This window comes from Borostomias antarcticus (assembly GCF_949987555.1).
Source record: "Borostomias antarcticus genome assembly, chromosome: 29".
NCBI classification, from domain to species: Eukaryota; Metazoa; Chordata; class Actinopteri; order Stomiiformes; family Stomiidae; genus Borostomias; species Borostomias antarcticus.
In genome coordinates, this window is record NC_140262.1 from 6,053,262 (window position 1) to 6,069,812 (window position 16,551).

The 16,551-nt window shown below is 51.9% G+C and overlaps 1 protein-coding gene across 2 annotated transcripts in view; it reads right to left on the reverse strand.

Annotated features, from left to right (window-relative positions):
* The window catches only part of LOC311326799 (myosin phosphatase Rho interacting protein), a 41,184-nt gene extending 24,633 nt beyond the window's left edge, over positions 1 to 16,551 (reverse strand). For both annotated transcript variants that reach the window (XM_084459766.1, XM_084459767.1), the window contains exons 1-7: positions 15,747 to 16,551; positions 10,104 to 10,181; positions 9,578 to 9,643; positions 2,825 to 2,976; positions 1,700 to 1,784; positions 1,188 to 1,374; positions 627 to 1,089 (exon numbers count right to left, since the gene is read on the reverse strand). In XM_084459766.1, the coding sequence (XP_084315892.1) occupies positions 627 to 1,089; positions 1,188 to 1,374; positions 1,700 to 1,784; positions 2,825 to 2,976; positions 9,578 to 9,643; positions 10,104 to 10,181; positions 15,747 to 15,869 (1,154 nt within the window). In that variant the 5' untranslated portion in view covers positions 15,870 to 16,551. The remainder of the gene's footprint in view (positions 1 to 626; positions 1,090 to 1,187; positions 1,375 to 1,699; positions 1,785 to 2,824; positions 2,977 to 9,577; positions 9,644 to 10,103; positions 10,182 to 15,746) is intronic.

The window sequence follows — 16,551 nt, forward strand, 5'->3', positions numbered from 1 at the left end:
CACACAGGCTGTTTTCGAAACCACATACTACTATACTGCATACTGGATACTGCATACTGCACTGATTTTTCATAGCAGTATGCAGTATGCAACGGCTAAATTGAGCAGAGGCAGAACGTGCCAGGGTTGGCCTCAGGTTGAATACAAAGAAGACTGAGGCGATCACTTACAACACCCTTACAACACCCCCAATCCATCCGACCGACCGACCGACCGACCGACCAACCAAGCAACCAACCAACCAGCCAACTGTTCATCCATCCATCCACCCACCCACCCATACATCCAACCAACCAACCAACCAACCGTTCATCCATCCATCCATCCAACCAAGCAACCGTTCATCCATCCATCCATCCAACCAACCAAGCAACCAACAAGCCAACTGTTCATCCATCCATCCATCCACCCACCCACCCATCCACCCACCCATACATCCATCCATCACCCATCCATCCATCCATCCATCACCCATCCATCCATCCATCCATCCATCACCCATCCATCCATCACCCATACATCCATCCATCCATCCATCCAACCAACCAAGCAACCAAGCAACCAACCAGCCAACTGTTCATCCATCCGCCCACCCACCATCCCAGTATAATCTGTGCAGGGCTCACCTCCTCTCCGGGCTGAACACGGCCTCCCTCTCCAGCCTCCCGGGGCTCCTGGCCCTGCTCCTCTTCTCTGCCTTCCGGGCCTCGGCCTCCAGGCGGCGTGCGCGCGGTGCGTCGTGGTGCCCGTGGGCGGTGGCGGGGTGGTGGGCGTCGTGGAGCCCGTGGGCGGGGTGGTGGGCGTCCACGGTGCCGCTGGCGTCCGAGTCCAGCGAGCTGGCGGAGCCGCTGATGAGCGAGCCGTTGGACAGCAGGGAGCCGGCGCAGGGGAAGGGGTCGCTGGGCGCGGGGGAGGGGCAGCGCGGGACTCCGCCCAGGCTGGAGCAGGAGCCGGCGGGGGAGAGGAGGAGGAGGTCGTGGTGGGGGGCGGGGGGCTGGGGTGCAGAGCCGTGGAGGGGCGGTCCGCGGTCCACCTCGTCCCCGTTCACCGAGCCCACGTCCGAGGCGCGGCCCGCGGAGGCACAGTCACCTGGGGGGGCGGAGACAGAGATGAGAATCAACACAAACACACGCCTCCTTCTCTAATAAAGAACAACACAACTTTAAACCCTCCTAGTTTCTCCACACCTGCAGGGGGCAGCGGGGAGCCCAGCGGGGAGCCCAGCGAGGGCAGGTCGGCGGCGGACCACACGGCGGCACCCTCGGCCTCTCTCTGGCTCAGCTCCTCCTGCCAGATGATGGAGCTGGAGTCTGGAACCTTCTCCGCCTCTGGGATCCCCGAGCCCGTCACCGCCACCTTGGCTGGACCCGGCTCCTGACAGGACAACAACATCAACAACATTAACATCAACAACAGCATCATCATCAACAGCATCATCATCATCAACAGCATCATCATCATCAACAGCATCATCATCATCAACAGCATCATCATCAACATGCAGCTACCCCAGTCTGGCTGAAAGTGATGCAGATGACATTTAATGAGTCAAGAAGGGTGAAAACGTGAGTGAGTGAGTGAGTGAGTGAGTGAGTGAGTGAGTGAGTGAGTGAGTGAGTGAGTGAGTGAGTGAGTGAGTGAGTGAGTGAGTGAGTGAGTGAGAGTGTGTGTGTGTGTGTGTGTGTGTGTCTATCGTTACCTGTGAGGTTGTGGGCTCCACCTTGCGTTTCTTCTTCTGGTTCTGCTTGTTGGTCCGGGGGTAGACCACCAGCTGTTCACTCCAGCTGCAGAAGAGGAGGGTAGGTCAGGTTAGGGCTGCTCGATTATGGCAAAAATCATAATCACGATTATTTTGATTGATATTGAGATCACGATTATTATACACGATTATTCATTGATTTTTTTTTTTTTTATCAAAAGTTTTAACATTTTCTTAACAAATCAAATTATTGACTTTGATAACAATTAATTTATTAAATGTTGACAGTGGCTTTTCTTTTTAACAATGTTCTTTGGGAGACAAATAGTGAACCTTGACCTTGAAAATAAATTAATAAAAGTGCCAAAACTGATAAATAAAGAAGCTTCAAAGCACCGCCACCACCACAGAAGAAGACTACCTCGGAAAAATAATTTCACCAGGACAGAACGCGTCTAAATAAGTTATTTAATGGTAGCGCCGAGGCTTCAAAACCCAGCATTTGTTAAATTAGACCCTTTTGCTTAGGTAAGTGACGTTTCATGTTTATCTGACACTTGTAAATATGAGCGCCTCTCCTTAATAGGCCGACACCGATTTATGTTGACGGCAAAGTGAATGGACCGGCAAAGGACTGTTGTCTGGCATGAGTGAGCGGAATGCACCGAGAAGGGCTACTTTGAGGGGCAGCTACGACTGCGTAGCAAATTTTACACACCGTGTCAACTTGGTCCAAATCTGTCTCCGCGAACCCATAGTGTTTCCACACCACTGACGTTGTTTTAGCTCTCTTGTCCACCTCTCGTTCTGCTGCCATAATCTTCTTCTTGTCGTGTTTTGTTCGAGAGGAGCATGCGTGCGCCTCGCTTGACAACTCGTCTCGCTTTGAAGTGTTTGTTTTGGGGCTTTGGGGGGTGGGGGAGGGGCCAGGCACAGTATAGCTCTGCAGTGTAGGGTGCACTTGATTTGTGCAAAATCGTTTTATGGATTATTTAGTTTTAATGATCGTTGACAGCCCAAATCGTAATCTAGATTAAAATCCGATTAATCGAGCAGCCCTAGGTCAGGTTAGAGAGAGGCACGCACGCAAACACGCACGCACACACACACACACACACCACTTACCCATTAATGATCTCTTTATTCTCCCCCCTGATGAAGAACTCCTGTTCGGGCGTGATGATGCAGAGGGCGTTCTTCTGGCCGGTCTTGGGCTCAGCGTCGATGACGTCCGAACACAGGTTCATATTGACCGTTCCCTGGGGCAATGTGCTGGGCTGGACACACACACACACACACACACACTTACTTACAGGGTCATCAGATGGAATTCCTACACAAACATCACTATACTATAGTTCTCAGATGAGTATCCTGCTCTCCTATTGGCTGTGAAAGTAAAGCAGAAGTGGTCCTAGTCAGGAAGCCTCAGAGAGGCACGTCAGTGTGGCGCTCATGATGATGGTCTGTCTTCATCTTCCACTTCCACCCCCCCCTTTCTCTTTTCCATCGCCACGTCTGTGTTTTGTACACCAGCTGGGAGACGAAGTTCTTTAAGCGTTCTTTAAGCATGAAGGACACCTAGAGCGCCATGATGGCTCACTATAAAAACAAGCCCTTGTCCTGTGGATATGGACCGTGGCCCAATCGGTCCCTCTCGGGCGCACGGCTAACCAATACATGTCTGATCTCACTGGCTTATATCAGTGATGCAAAACAATTACACTCGGTGTATGTAGGCTAGCTCGGACAGGCCTACATTTTGTGTGTGTGTGTGTGTGTGCACGTCCTCCAGACGTCTGGTATGAGGGGGCAGTCAGCCAGCGCTGGTCTGAGGGGGCAGTCAGCCAGGGCTGGTCTGAGGGGGCAGTGAGGGTCCAGTCAGCCACTGCTCATCTGAGGGGGGCAGTGAGGGGGCAGTCAGCCTGCGCTGGTCTGACGGGGCAGTGAGGGGGCAGTAAGCCAGCGCTGGTCTGAGGGGGCAGTGAGGGGGCAGTCAGCCAGGGCTGGTCTGAGGGGGCAGTGAGGGGGCAGTGAGGGGGCAGTCAGCCAGCGCCGTTATCAGCCCAGCACTGCTCCAGATGGGAAACAGGTGCAGTCTCTCTGCCGGCTCCTTTTAAGGCCATTCAACACAGATCCAGCTTTCTAGAGATCAGCCAGCAAAGCCCAAGGGAAGCCAAATATGGCAATTACACTGGGTCACACTTTAGAGAGAACGACGGCGCAGAAACACCAGTCTGCTACAGCACTGAGAGAGAGAGAGAGAGAGAGAGGGAGAGAGAGAGAGAGAAAGAGAGAGAGAGGGGAGAGGGAGATAGAGAGAGAGAGGGAGAGAGAGAGAGAGGGAGATAGATAGATAGAGAGAGAGAGAGAGTGAGAAAGAGAGAGAGAAAGAGATAGAGAGAGAGGGGACTGGGAACAGTCACATCCACTGACTCTGAGTGACCCTCCTGTCCAGTCCAGAAGGTGTGTAGTCATGGTGGTCAGTGGGGTGGTCACTGGGGTGGGGTGGTCACTGGTGGGGTGGTCACTGGTGGGGTAGTCACTGGTGGGGTGGTCACTGGTGGGCTGGTCACTGGTGGGGTAGTCACTGGTGGGGTGGTCACTGGTGGGCTGGTCACTGGTGGGCTGGTCACTGGTGGGCTGGTCACTGGTGGGGTAGTCACTGGTGGGGTAGTCACTGGTGGGGTGGTCACTGGTGGGCTGGTCACTGGTGGGCTGGTCACTGGTGGGCTGGTCACTGGTGGGGTGAAGGAGCTTACTAGAGCAGAACCCAGCCTGCAGCCCCTGAGGCTCAGCTGTGTTCCAGAGCCTTTGTTTCCCAGCAGTCCTGCTACTGGTTCTGGATCAGCCTACAATGAGTCACGGGACAATCGCTGGCAGCGCCACAATAACACTGCAGCCCGCCGTGTTTACAGACAGAGTGTTTACTACAGCGACTGCTGTGAGACGTGATCCTACAATCCCCTCCCCCTGATCCCAGACCAGTTTGAACACGACGGCAGGGTCAGGTTCGTGTGGGGGCGGACTGATCCTGGGCCCGTGCTCCGCCCCCACCCTGCAGCCGTCCTACGCCTGCCAATCAGAGACACTTCTGACGCTGGCGCCCAAACAAAGGCGATCCGTATCTGCCGGGCTGCCATTCATCAGCCGAGTCCCAGCCGGCTCGGTTCCTCCAGCCCAGCCCCATCTCAGTTCCTCCCATTGTCCTCCCGTCTAGGGGGGTGTCTAAATATACCCCCGCGCACGGGGGTCTCATTAAACATGACCATGTTCTCTCAGAGCAGGAAGGGGGAGGCGCTCGGTGGCGTCTCCAGGAAAGTGATGCACCAAATCAACCATACTAGCCACCATAGCAACCACAGCGCAGCAGCACAGCTCTACAGCAGCAAAGCACAGAACATACAGAACACACTGACTCACTCGCCATACGTTTCAATGGGGAGCGCAGTTGCCGAACGAATCGTCATACAGCGAAAACTGTAAGTCACACAGCTTAGATGCTTACAATGTACGAATCAGCACATAGCGACAAGTTAGAAAAAGGGGGAAAATGCAAAATTAGCAGCTCAAAAGTTAGAGTGCGTCGCCATACGTTTCAATGGGGAGCGCAGTTGCCGAACAAATCATTATAACGCCAAAACTATAAATTGCATAACTAGCTTCTACAAGCTAACCCACCTAATAATAATAATAATAATAATAAATATTGTTCTCCGGAAATCGCATCCCGTCTTGAGCAGGGTCGTAAAAAAAAATGAATTGGTGTAAAAAAAAAAACTTTGTAAAGCCAGCTTTAGAATTAAGTTCAACACCCACTCTATAAATGAAACAAACTCTATAAATGAAACACTCTATAAATGAAACAAACTCTATAAATGAAAGAAACTGTATAAATGAAGCATTCTTGGGCTGTGTGTTTTATTGGCGGGGGCCGGCGTCCCGTCACAGAGCAGCGCCGGCGGAGTGGAAGCTGCTGGTTTATATCAGATGAGCCTCGACACGCCAGCGCCCTCCGGCAGAACACTCACTTCCACAACTCTGCCCTGGGCTGCCTCGACCGGCCCCCTCTCCTCTCCTCCCCTCTCCTTCGCTCTCGTCTTCTCTCCTCTCCTCTCCAATTCCCCCTCCGCTTCCCTTTCCTCCTCCCTCTACCTCCTCCTCCGCTGGGATCCTCCTCATCCTCCTCCCTCTACCTCCTCCTCCTTGCTCCCCTCATTCTCCTCATCCTCCTCCCTCTACCTCCTCGCTCCCCTCATCCTCCTCGTCCTCCCTCACCTCCTCCTCCGCTGGGATCCTCTTCATCCTCCTCCCTCTACCTCCTCCTCCTTGCTCCCCTCATCCTCCTCATCCTCCTCCCTCTACCTCCTCGCTCCCCTCGCTCCCCTCATCCTCCCTCACCTCCTCCTCCTCCTCCGCTGGGATCCTCATTTGCAGTTTAGAGCAGTTTTAGAATGAAATTTGACTGGTTAGTGACCGCTGATTTGAAACGCAGAAACTGTCGTTTTCAAGATTCAACCTGTCAAGTCTCGAGACAAGACGGACGTTCTCAAACCCAGCTCTCCTTGCAGCTGTTGTACCTGAACACAGCTTTAAACCCTTGATCATGGCCCATTATTGGGGGCTGGTGTTGGGGGCTGGTGTTGGGGGGTGGTGTTGGGGGGTGGTGTTGGGGGCTGGTGTTGGGGGCTGGTGTTGGGGGCTGGTGTTGGGGGCTGGTGTTGGAGGCTGGTGTTGGGGGCTGGTGTTGGGGGCTGGTGTTGGGGGCTGGTGTTGGGGGCTGGTGCTGGGGGCTGGTGCTGGGGGCTGGTGTTGGGGGCTGGTGTTGGGGGGCTGGTGTTGGGGGCTGGTGTTGGGGGCTGGTGTTGGGGGCTGGTATTGGCGGTGGCGGTGGGCTGTCTGCTGTGAGAGGAATGTTTGGGTCTGACGTCTCTCTGTGGTTACGGGGGGCGAAGCGCTCGCTCCGTATCCCTACTCCAGCTCTGGTAACTGGGGCGAAGCGCTCGCTCCGTATCCCTACTCCTGCTCTGGTAACTGGGAGCCTGTCTGCCGTGGTTCTCCAAATATGGGCATAGAAGAGGAAGAGGAATGCTGCTGGAGGCTCGCGAGCATCTCCCTCTCCTCAGAGAGAATAGTTCCGTCTGACGAGGCCACGTCTCTCCAGAGACCCCACCGGGCCACGTCTCCCCAGAGACCCACCGGGCCACGGCTCTAGAGACCCCACCGGGCCCCGTCTCTCCAGAGACCCCACCGGGCCACGTCTCCCCAGAGACCCACCGGGCCACGGCTCCCCTGGTCCCTGGTCCCTGCTCCCACTGTCCCAGCAAAAGCAAACAACCCAATAAAAACTGCCGTTTGTGTTCTTCTAACAAACCGGACGCTGACGTGTGGAAACAGCCAAGTCAACAGCTCTGAGCAAATAGACTTTCTGGGAAATAAATGAGATCAGATCAAGCCTAATATTTGGTGAGCGCTGTCCTGTTCATTGTTTGTGTTTCCAGTGGTTCCAATGTGGTCTCTGCCCTCCACATCCCCCTGCGTTGCCCAACCCCAAGCCTCCACCGCCGGCCAAAAGCAGCAGAGGAATTACTAACAACCACTTCAAACAGGGGTGCGTAGCGCACTCCTAGACCATATTGGGTCTTTTATGAGGACAGTCAGACATGGGAGCAAGTCTGGGGCCGGTTCTGGGACATTCCTCTGACGTCCAGGCAGACGGCAGCAGCTCACAGGCAGTCAGTCAGCGGCTGGGAGGCAGGAGAGCATCACAGACCCCGTTTACACCTGGCATTAAAACGTGCCTCGTATCCAGATCGTATCCAGATAATGATTTAGCCTGATTACATTTACACCTGGCATTAATATGCGTCTCGATTATCTCCAACCCGATCCGTTTGAGATCCGATCGACTCTGTCCAGCTGACAATCGAACGTCACATCCTCTTTGTGCTTGAATATTTTCGTCCGACCAAATTGAAATTGGGGGGGCGTTTGGCTGTGGTGACGTTCAACAACAAGAGCTCTCTGTCACCTGGTCGGCCAGGCGCCTTCTCCGGCGTTGGTGTCACATGGCTGGACAGATCCCGTCTGCCAGGGCTTATTAAAGAAGAGTGTTAATCTGATCATTGGGGACGGAACAATGGAATCTTTATCAAGTGACCGTTCAGCCCATTAAGCCATTTGGCTGGACTGCAGGGACAGCTAGCGAGCCAGCCTCCGTGTCTGTGAGGCCGGGGCCTGGGGGGGGGCTACTGTGGCCTGATAGGCTTACTGAGGGACCAGGCTCAGCCTTCATCTCTAGCTGGAGAGGCCAGAGTCATGGGGGGGAAGATTAGACCATCAAAAGAGAAGAGGAGTCAAAGTGTGTTACCGTGTGTGTGTGTGTGTGTGTGTGTGTGTGTGTTGGCGGATGTGTGTGTGTCCTTCATGAATGGGTTAGTACTGTGCTGCTGGGGCTTGTAGGTGAGTTTATACTGGTGTGCTTGACGTCGCAAAAAAGTCCTGTCAGCTGAAATTTGGGAGCGTTCCTAATCTGGGGGAGGGGTCATTTTCCTGAGCCAGTTTTCCCAGCCTTCCGGAGCGTTCCCTAAGCGGAGCGTTCCCGCCCTGAGCACATGAAAAGACGGGAAGACAATGTGGCCGACGGCGTTAAAATAACCTCCACAATGAGAGGAAACACAGTTGGGATGTACACACACACCTCAGCGCACACACACACACGCGCACACACACACACACACACACACGCACGCACGCACGCACGCACGCACGCAAACAGTACTCTCTGGAAACACACAAACAAACAGACACACACACAAACAACAGGTGTCAGTCCCTCTCTCTCTCTCACACACACACACACACACGCGCACAGTACACTCTGGAAACACACACACACCCACACGCAATGAGGCAGGAGTCTTCCTGCTTCTCTCATGGCAGCTCAGAGGCAGCATGCAGAGGGAGTGGGATGTCTGTCTCACTCCAATGCAGGCCTAATGTGATCATGGCCACCAGGGCGGTGTTGTTCTGGTGAGCAGCGTCTCCCAGGGCGTCTCAAGGCCAGGCGCCGCATCGGTCTCTCTGTTTACACACAAGCACTCTAATCTCCAGTCTGATCGCTCAGTGGGCTTGGTCACCTGTGTCGCATTCCCAAGTGACACACACACCACACGAACACACACACACACATACGCGTGTACACACACACACACACACACACACACACAATGGCTGCCATTGAGAACCTTTTCTCTTTCTCCTTCACCTCTACTGGTGCTATCTTTGTTTTTTTAATACACTCTGCGTCTCGCTCCACGTTTATGAACTTGTTACGTCTGTCCAACAAACATCCCAACCCAACCCTAACCCTAACCCTGACCCCTAGCACCCTAACCCTAACCCTGACCCAACCCTAACCCTGACCCCTAGCACCCCAACCCTGACCTCTAACCCCTTGCATCCCAACCCAACCCTGACCCCTAACCCCCTGTGCAGAGATAACAACGTAGCCCAGTCATCCCTTTTCCAGGGACCACTGATACGGGACGTCCCACGCCATCATACGTGGATGAACTGAGGAGGGACGCAGGAGTGGAGAGTTCTGAGGAACTGGCTGGATGTATGGATGACCGAGATGATTGGAGACTGATCCAGGAGTCTGAGGACGACCTGATGATGACTGATAATGCTACGGTCTAAAGCAGGATACAGAGGACCTCCTGTGAGCGTAAAACAGGCTAGCCTGATCTCAGAGACATCCTAAAGACAGAGAGAGAGAGGGAGAGAGAGAGAGAGAGAGAGAGAGAGAGGGGGGGGAGAGAAGGAGGGAGAGAGGGAGAGAGAGAGGGAGAGAGAGAGTGAGAGGAAGCTCCTTACAGACTCGTCCAGAGCGAAGCGAAGGCAGCCATGTTCGTAGAGCACAAAGAACCTCCTCTGCCATTTCTGCAGGTGGAGAGAGAGAGAGAGAGAGAGAGAGAGAGAGAGAGAGAGGAGCAGAGTTAATCCACAAATACCTTATCATGTCTCACCTGTAAACAAATCACCAGCAAGGACAGAGATTAACCAGCGTGCACGACGCTACAGCTCAGAAGTGCAAGGAGAAATGTGAAAATCATTTTATGAGGGTGAAGGTTTACTAGGGCCTAATGCACTGTGGGAGCAATTAGGGTTTGAGCAGCATTCAGCTACAGTAGACTGCTGTTTCCATGGTGTAGTGAAGGGAAGGAGAGCACACATGCATGTATGCCACACACACACACACACACACACACACACACACACACACACACACACACACACACACACACACACACACACACACACACACACACACACACACACACACACACACACACACACACACACACACACACACACACACACACAGCTCATGTGATCTTACCCGGGATCTTTGCATAGGATTGTCAAAGTCTGTTCCCTCAGGGGCCAAGCAAAGCCATCCGCCATAAATAGGTTTGGCCTGTAAAACAGAGAAAAAAAGAGCAATTTAGGCAATCATTAAAAACTACGAAGTGGGGAGAGAGCTAGAGAGAAAGAGAGAAAGAAAGAAAGAAAGTAGGAGAGAGAGAGAGAGAGGGAGAGAGAGACGGCACCTATGGGGTCCAGATGTTGCTTCCCTTTTCCCAGGGGGGTGGAACAGTAATGAACCTCTCTAATCAGCTCTAATCAGCTGTGGTGATATTTACCAACCACTTCCTTCCAACCAACTTCCCAAACAGAAAGGCTGTCTGCCTCAGATCCCCCAACAGTACCTATACCTATACAGTACCCTAGGTAACCCTAGCCCTGGTCCTAGCCCTAACCCTGGTCCTAGGTCCCAACCAGCCTCACCTGGCCCACATGGACTTGTTGAACCACCGCTAACTAATTACTTCTGAGGAAAACACAGAGAAGATGTGCAAACATATAAACATGGAGGCAGTTCCCTCAGGGGGAGAGAGAAGGGGGGAGGGGGAGAGAGGAGGGGGGAGAGAGGGGAGAGAGGAGGGGAGAGGGAGAGAGAGGGAGAGAGAGAGAGGGAGAGAAAGAGAAAGAGAGAAAGAGGGGGAGAGAGAGAGAAAGGGGGGGAGAGAGAGAAAGGGGGGGAGAGAGAGAGAAAGGGGGGGAGAGAAAGAGGGGGAGAGAGAGAAGGGGATAGAGGGAGGGGGAGAGAGGGAGCTGTTTAAAATGGCTCCTCTTAGCTTTCTGTTACCGCCTAGTGTCTGCCTCAGCCTGAAGTGTTAAACATTAGCAAGCAGCTGTCATTCCTGCTTGACTGTCTCTCTCTCGGTCTCTCTCTCTCTACCTTCACATACCTCCCAGGGCAGCGTCTCACCTGGTGTACAGAAGTGTTTGATTATTAGTGTGTTGTTCCAATATTGGGCTTGTGCCCCCAGCCCCATGCCCCTGCACGCCAGCCCTAACCCCCAGAGCGCATCCTGCTGGAGCTTGTTGAGCTCAGCCAGGCTGATGGATGGATTGGCTCCTTTTAAAAGTGATTTGAGAGGGAAGAACGTGTCACATCTCAGATGAAAACAAATCATGTCTCTGGTAATTTGACAACGCTGACTGATGATTTCACTCTCAGCACACTGAGCTGAGAGAGAGGGAGAGAGGGAGGGAGGGAGAGAGAGAGAGAGAGAGAGAGGGAGGGAGAGAGAGTGAGAGAGAGAGAGAAAGAGAGAGAGAGAGAAAAAGAGAGCGAGTGAAAGAGAATAGAAGCATTTATTATTATTGTTACTATTAAGCCTCTATTCCTTTAGATCTTCTTAAAGGCCCTACGAGGAGTTTCGGGAAGCGGAAGTGTTTTCCGCCCAAAAAGACCACATTTCCCATGAGCCTCCCCGCACACTGTCATAAACCTTAGCTACCTGAGCTGAGTGTTTTGAAGACGGAGCGATCACCACCGACGAGGTAATTACACAGGTCTTACTAGTAACGTTACTTTTGACAATATATAACGGTCATATTTGCTCTCGCTGTCTCTTGTCGGCGGCGTAGGCTACTGCAGTAAATCGTTTCAACATTCCAAGGAAGTTCTGAACGACCCGACCACGAAATAATAAAGAAACACATTTTAATGTTCTCGGTTAACCGGTCAATAATCGGTTAATGAGGGTCGGTTGTCGGTCAAGAAAATGTCTAATTGCCTAATGGCAGCGTAGTTATTTATATTCTAATTGGTATTTGTATTTTTTACTTTGTAAATGTTTTTCTTTCCCGTTCCAATAAAGCCCCATTGAATTGAATAAGAGAGAGAGAGAGAGAGAGAGAGAGAGAGAGAGAGAGAGCGAGAGAGATGGAGCCAGGGGGCCTGAAGAGGAGCAGCAATGACACACCCCTGGCCTGTAACCCCGCCCCCCACACACACACACACACACACAGGCCCAGCTACACACACACACACACACACACACATACATACACACACACACACACACACACACACACACACACACACAGAGGCCCAGCTACACACACACACACACACACACACACACACACACACACACACACACACACACACACACACAGGCCCAGCTTCCTGTCCAGCGGTCCTCCAGTGACCCCCGCCCCCAGCCCCCCACCGGCAGGGAGGGACGTCAGCTCCTCATTTCCTCCCTGGTGCCGGCTGGGGGCCCGGGGCCCGGTCAGGACCGGACGCACGCGTCCCCATCAGAGGTCTCCTCCCCCAGTACTGCACCCGGACAGTGACCCTACTAGCCACGCCTCCACCAAGCTTTCAGGCTGATGGTGGAAGAGTTGTGATGGTGGACGTATAGAGATCCTCCTTGCTAGGGCACCAGTCCTTCCGTGACTGCAACATTTTAACTTCCCTTCTTCCCTTGAACTGCGATCTACCGTCTGAGTGGGCGGATCCATTATAGGCCAAGTTTATAGGCGATTGCAAAGCACATAAGCTAAACTCCAGCTCGTAACTCTGCAACTCTAATCTATGTACATGGCTGGAGGTTGAACGGCCTTAAATCTCACCGTGAGAACAACCTCTGGGAAACTCTGCTCCACTTAAGCAAACCCAACACTTCCCCTCCCCTCCTCTCCTCTCCCCATACTCTCTCTCCTCTCCTCCCCTCCCCGAGCCCCATACTCTCTTTCCTCTCCTCTCTCCTCCGTGACCCTCCTACTCCCTTTCCTCTCTCCTCCCCTCCCTGATCCTCCTACTCTCTCTCTGTCCTCTCTCCTCCCCTCCCCTCCTACTCTCTCTCTCTTTCCTCTCCCATCTCCTCCCTGACCCCCCTACTTTCTGTCCTCTTTCTAAACTCCTTCTTTATCTCAAACTCCCACAGACAAACCCTCCCTCGCTTTCTCAGTCCACCATCCTCCTACTCCCATCATGCCGCTGCCTCGCACCATCTCTCCCTCTCTCTGTGTGTGTGTGTGTGTGTGCGCGTGCGTTCTTTCCTCCAGTGTCTATGGGATGGACAGTTCAAGTTCAGTACAATTTTTTTTAATAAAAGATCTATTATACAACTATTATCTAACTGAGCAGGCATTTGTTGTGAAGGGAACTACGTGTGTTTGAAGACTGAACAGGCCGTGACAGAGGAATCCGCTCCCCGGAGCCCCTCCCCCGTCTCCATCAGCTGGGTTCAATAAGCCCCTCCCCCGTCTCTATCGGCTGGGTTCAACAAGCCCCTCCCCCGTCTCTATCGGCTGGGTTCAACAAGCCCCTCCCCCGGTCTCTATCGGCTGGGTTCAACAAACACATTGTTTATATTGGATACTGTTGGACGTTGACATTCTGCTCTTTTCCTTGGGATAACTGCTCCCTGTGGGTGATTCCATTTCAATGTCTCATTCATGGGGTGGGTTGGATCAAATGAATATGGGTGGGGGGCAGCAGCTCCCCCTCCCCCTCCTCAAGGGCTGAATAACTCCCCGCTTAATTTAGGACCCAGATTGAGTTAAGATAATGGGCATCTCTTGCAGCCAGTCATTGTTTTAACAGCATTAACCTGGGTCTCATCTTAGGAGCAGTCTGACCAGCAGCTTATTGAGTTCATCCACCAGAGACAAGAGGCAGAGAGGAAGAAACCAGTGTTTCACCAACACTTCCTATACAGCCTACGTCTTCGCTTGTCTGTAGAGCTCTCTCTCTCTCCCCCTCTCTCTCTCCCTCTCTCTCTCTCCCTCTCTCTCCCCCTCTCTCCCTCCCTCTCCCTCTCTCCCTCTCTCCCCCTGTCTCTGCTCAATTCATATCAGTTATAGCTACATTCCTTGTTTACATAGTCAAACGGTGGGGTAGTTTTTCCGAAACAGAGAACTCTGGTCACTTCTTCAAGGGCTGAACTTGAGACTCTTGGCATTCTCTGGTCAAGTCTTTGCAGAAGGTCCATGACTTGAAAATGAGTTAAGCATGGGAGTCTATGGCGTTTATTGAGCAGATGATGGTAAATGGACTGCACTTATATAGCGCTTTTATCCTAAGAGCTTTACAATGAAGGCCTCTCATTCACCCATTCACACTCACATTCACACACCAATGGCAACAGCTGCCATGCAAGGTGCTAGCCTGCTCACGGGGAGCAATTTGGGGTTCAGTTCACACTTCGACATGTGGACAGGAGGAGCCGGGATTGGAACCAACGACCCTACGATCATTGGACGACCCATTGTATCTCCTGAGCCACGGCCTCCCCCCTTGATAATTAGCTACTCATAGTTGTCAAATGGGTTATGGCGTAGGCCAGTGTAAAGAAGACCGTCCCATCGGTGATGTCATGATGGCACTGAGAGAGTGAGGACATCTCAGTAGGATTAAGGAAGTGATGTAATCGTTAAGACTCCGCTCCTGACTCAAGAGTCCAGGTTGGAAGGGATTTTAACCTGAAATAATCACAAGCAGGCCCTACACAAACACAGCGAGTCTCTCTCTCTCTCTCTACACACACACACACACACACACACACACACACACACACACACACACACACACACACACACACACACACACACACACACACACACACACAGCCTGGTGGATAGGATGATGCTGACGTTGCTGTTTGGATCTTAAGCCATGTTCAAGGGCCCATCTGGACCTCATCGCATGGGATCAATTACATGATACAACAGAGACCTGGCTAATGATTTGGGGGAGAGAGCGAGAGAGAGAGGGAGGGAGAGAGGGAGAGAGAGGGAGGGAGGGAGAGATAGAGAGAAAGAGGGAGAGAGAGGGAGAGAGACAGAAAGGTAGGGGGGTCCCCTCATTCAAAACCTTAGGGAAAAGGGGTGACTGAGTAGTCTAAAGGTGATTCGTCATCTCTTATCTCTTCTCCCCCTTCTCATTTTTCTTACACAACCTTGGCGAGTACTGAGCGTTATTCCAGTGTAGTTTACCTCAAAGACTGCTGCTACCAAAGCAGAATAAAGGGTCAGCATTGCGGACCATGCATATAACTAACTCCACAGGGTGAGACTTACTCATTCTGAACCGATATGAACCTGGAGGTAATTGGAGTCAGGCAACATGTTTAGAGGGTTGTTGTTTTCAACTATTTTCCCTCAGTCCCTCGAGTTTCCCCGTTTCTTATCTGAGCTCACTGTTCAGTTGGGATGAGAAGCTCCCTTCAAAGTCTGACAGGCTGGTTACCCAGCAAACACGTCAGGGAGACGTTCAGATCACGTCTTAATAACGTCCTGGGGTCCTGAACCCCGTGTGTTCGTCTGCTGGACCCCTCAATATTCACACGTCTGGCTTGGACCCCTCTAAGACGTCTGTGGACGTGCAGAACGGGTTCAATATCTGAACGACTAAAATAAACATTCATTCTGGCTCCTAATTGGATGTCTTTGGACGTCCGAAAAAGACAAAAAATACATCTAAAAGACGTGTTTTAGACGTGTCTTTGCTCAGTGGGGACATGTCCCCTGTGCCATAATCCATCATTACACAACCTGACACAGTGGTATCTATCTGGAGACATGGACTGTGGAAAATGAGTGGCAGTCAAACATGAGATAATGTCACAAAATACATTAACGTTATTAATATGAAATGCATATTATTATTATTATTATTTACCTGGTTCAGATCCTGATCGGTCAACAGATGCAACTCCCGGGGTTTGAAGCAGTTCTGACATTTACTCTTGTTGAAAATGTTGGCCTGGAATTTCCTACACGAGTTCTCTTTCGCAGTAGACATTATATACGGTTTCTCTTCACAATCAAAAACAATCTTTTTTGCAGAATTTCACAATTCCCAGCTGATAATCGCGTTGTTTTCTCTGCGTTTCAATCATCCAATGTGTAAAAAGAGCTCAATAACCAACACACACATTCAGTCCGAATTAAACAGCTAATTATATGAAGTTAGTATCCAATACAGTCCGAATTAAAGCTAGTTATGTAGTTAGTATCCAATTGTTGTCCCAGTGTGAGTGTTTAGCCATCAAGCCAGCCCTAACCCGTCCAGTCCATGGCCTGGTCCCTCAGAGCCCAGTAGCTGTTAGCTTAGCTCGTTCTGATCCAACCAATCACCTCAGAATCACCTCAGAAAGGGCCGTTAGGGCTCGAGCCCCCAGAACACCAACGCCCCAGCGTCCAACGCCTCGAGCTCTGAGGTAAAAGCGGCCGTTGGCTGGTGTCTAACGCCCATTTGAAGGGAAAAAAGCCCAAAGTAAAGATATGTGATTAGCTGTTAGCTTCCCCGTTCTCTGTGGTTCACCCTCCACTGCTCCCTGTGACTAGCACTCGCTAGCCTCCAGCTAATCAAGTCCTTTTCGTTATGTTAGAATTAAAAAGGTCCCAAATTCCAATTTTCTGAGGTGATACACTCCCGGGTTGGGAACAATATTAGGGGAACGTGCCTCTTAACGTATCATTAT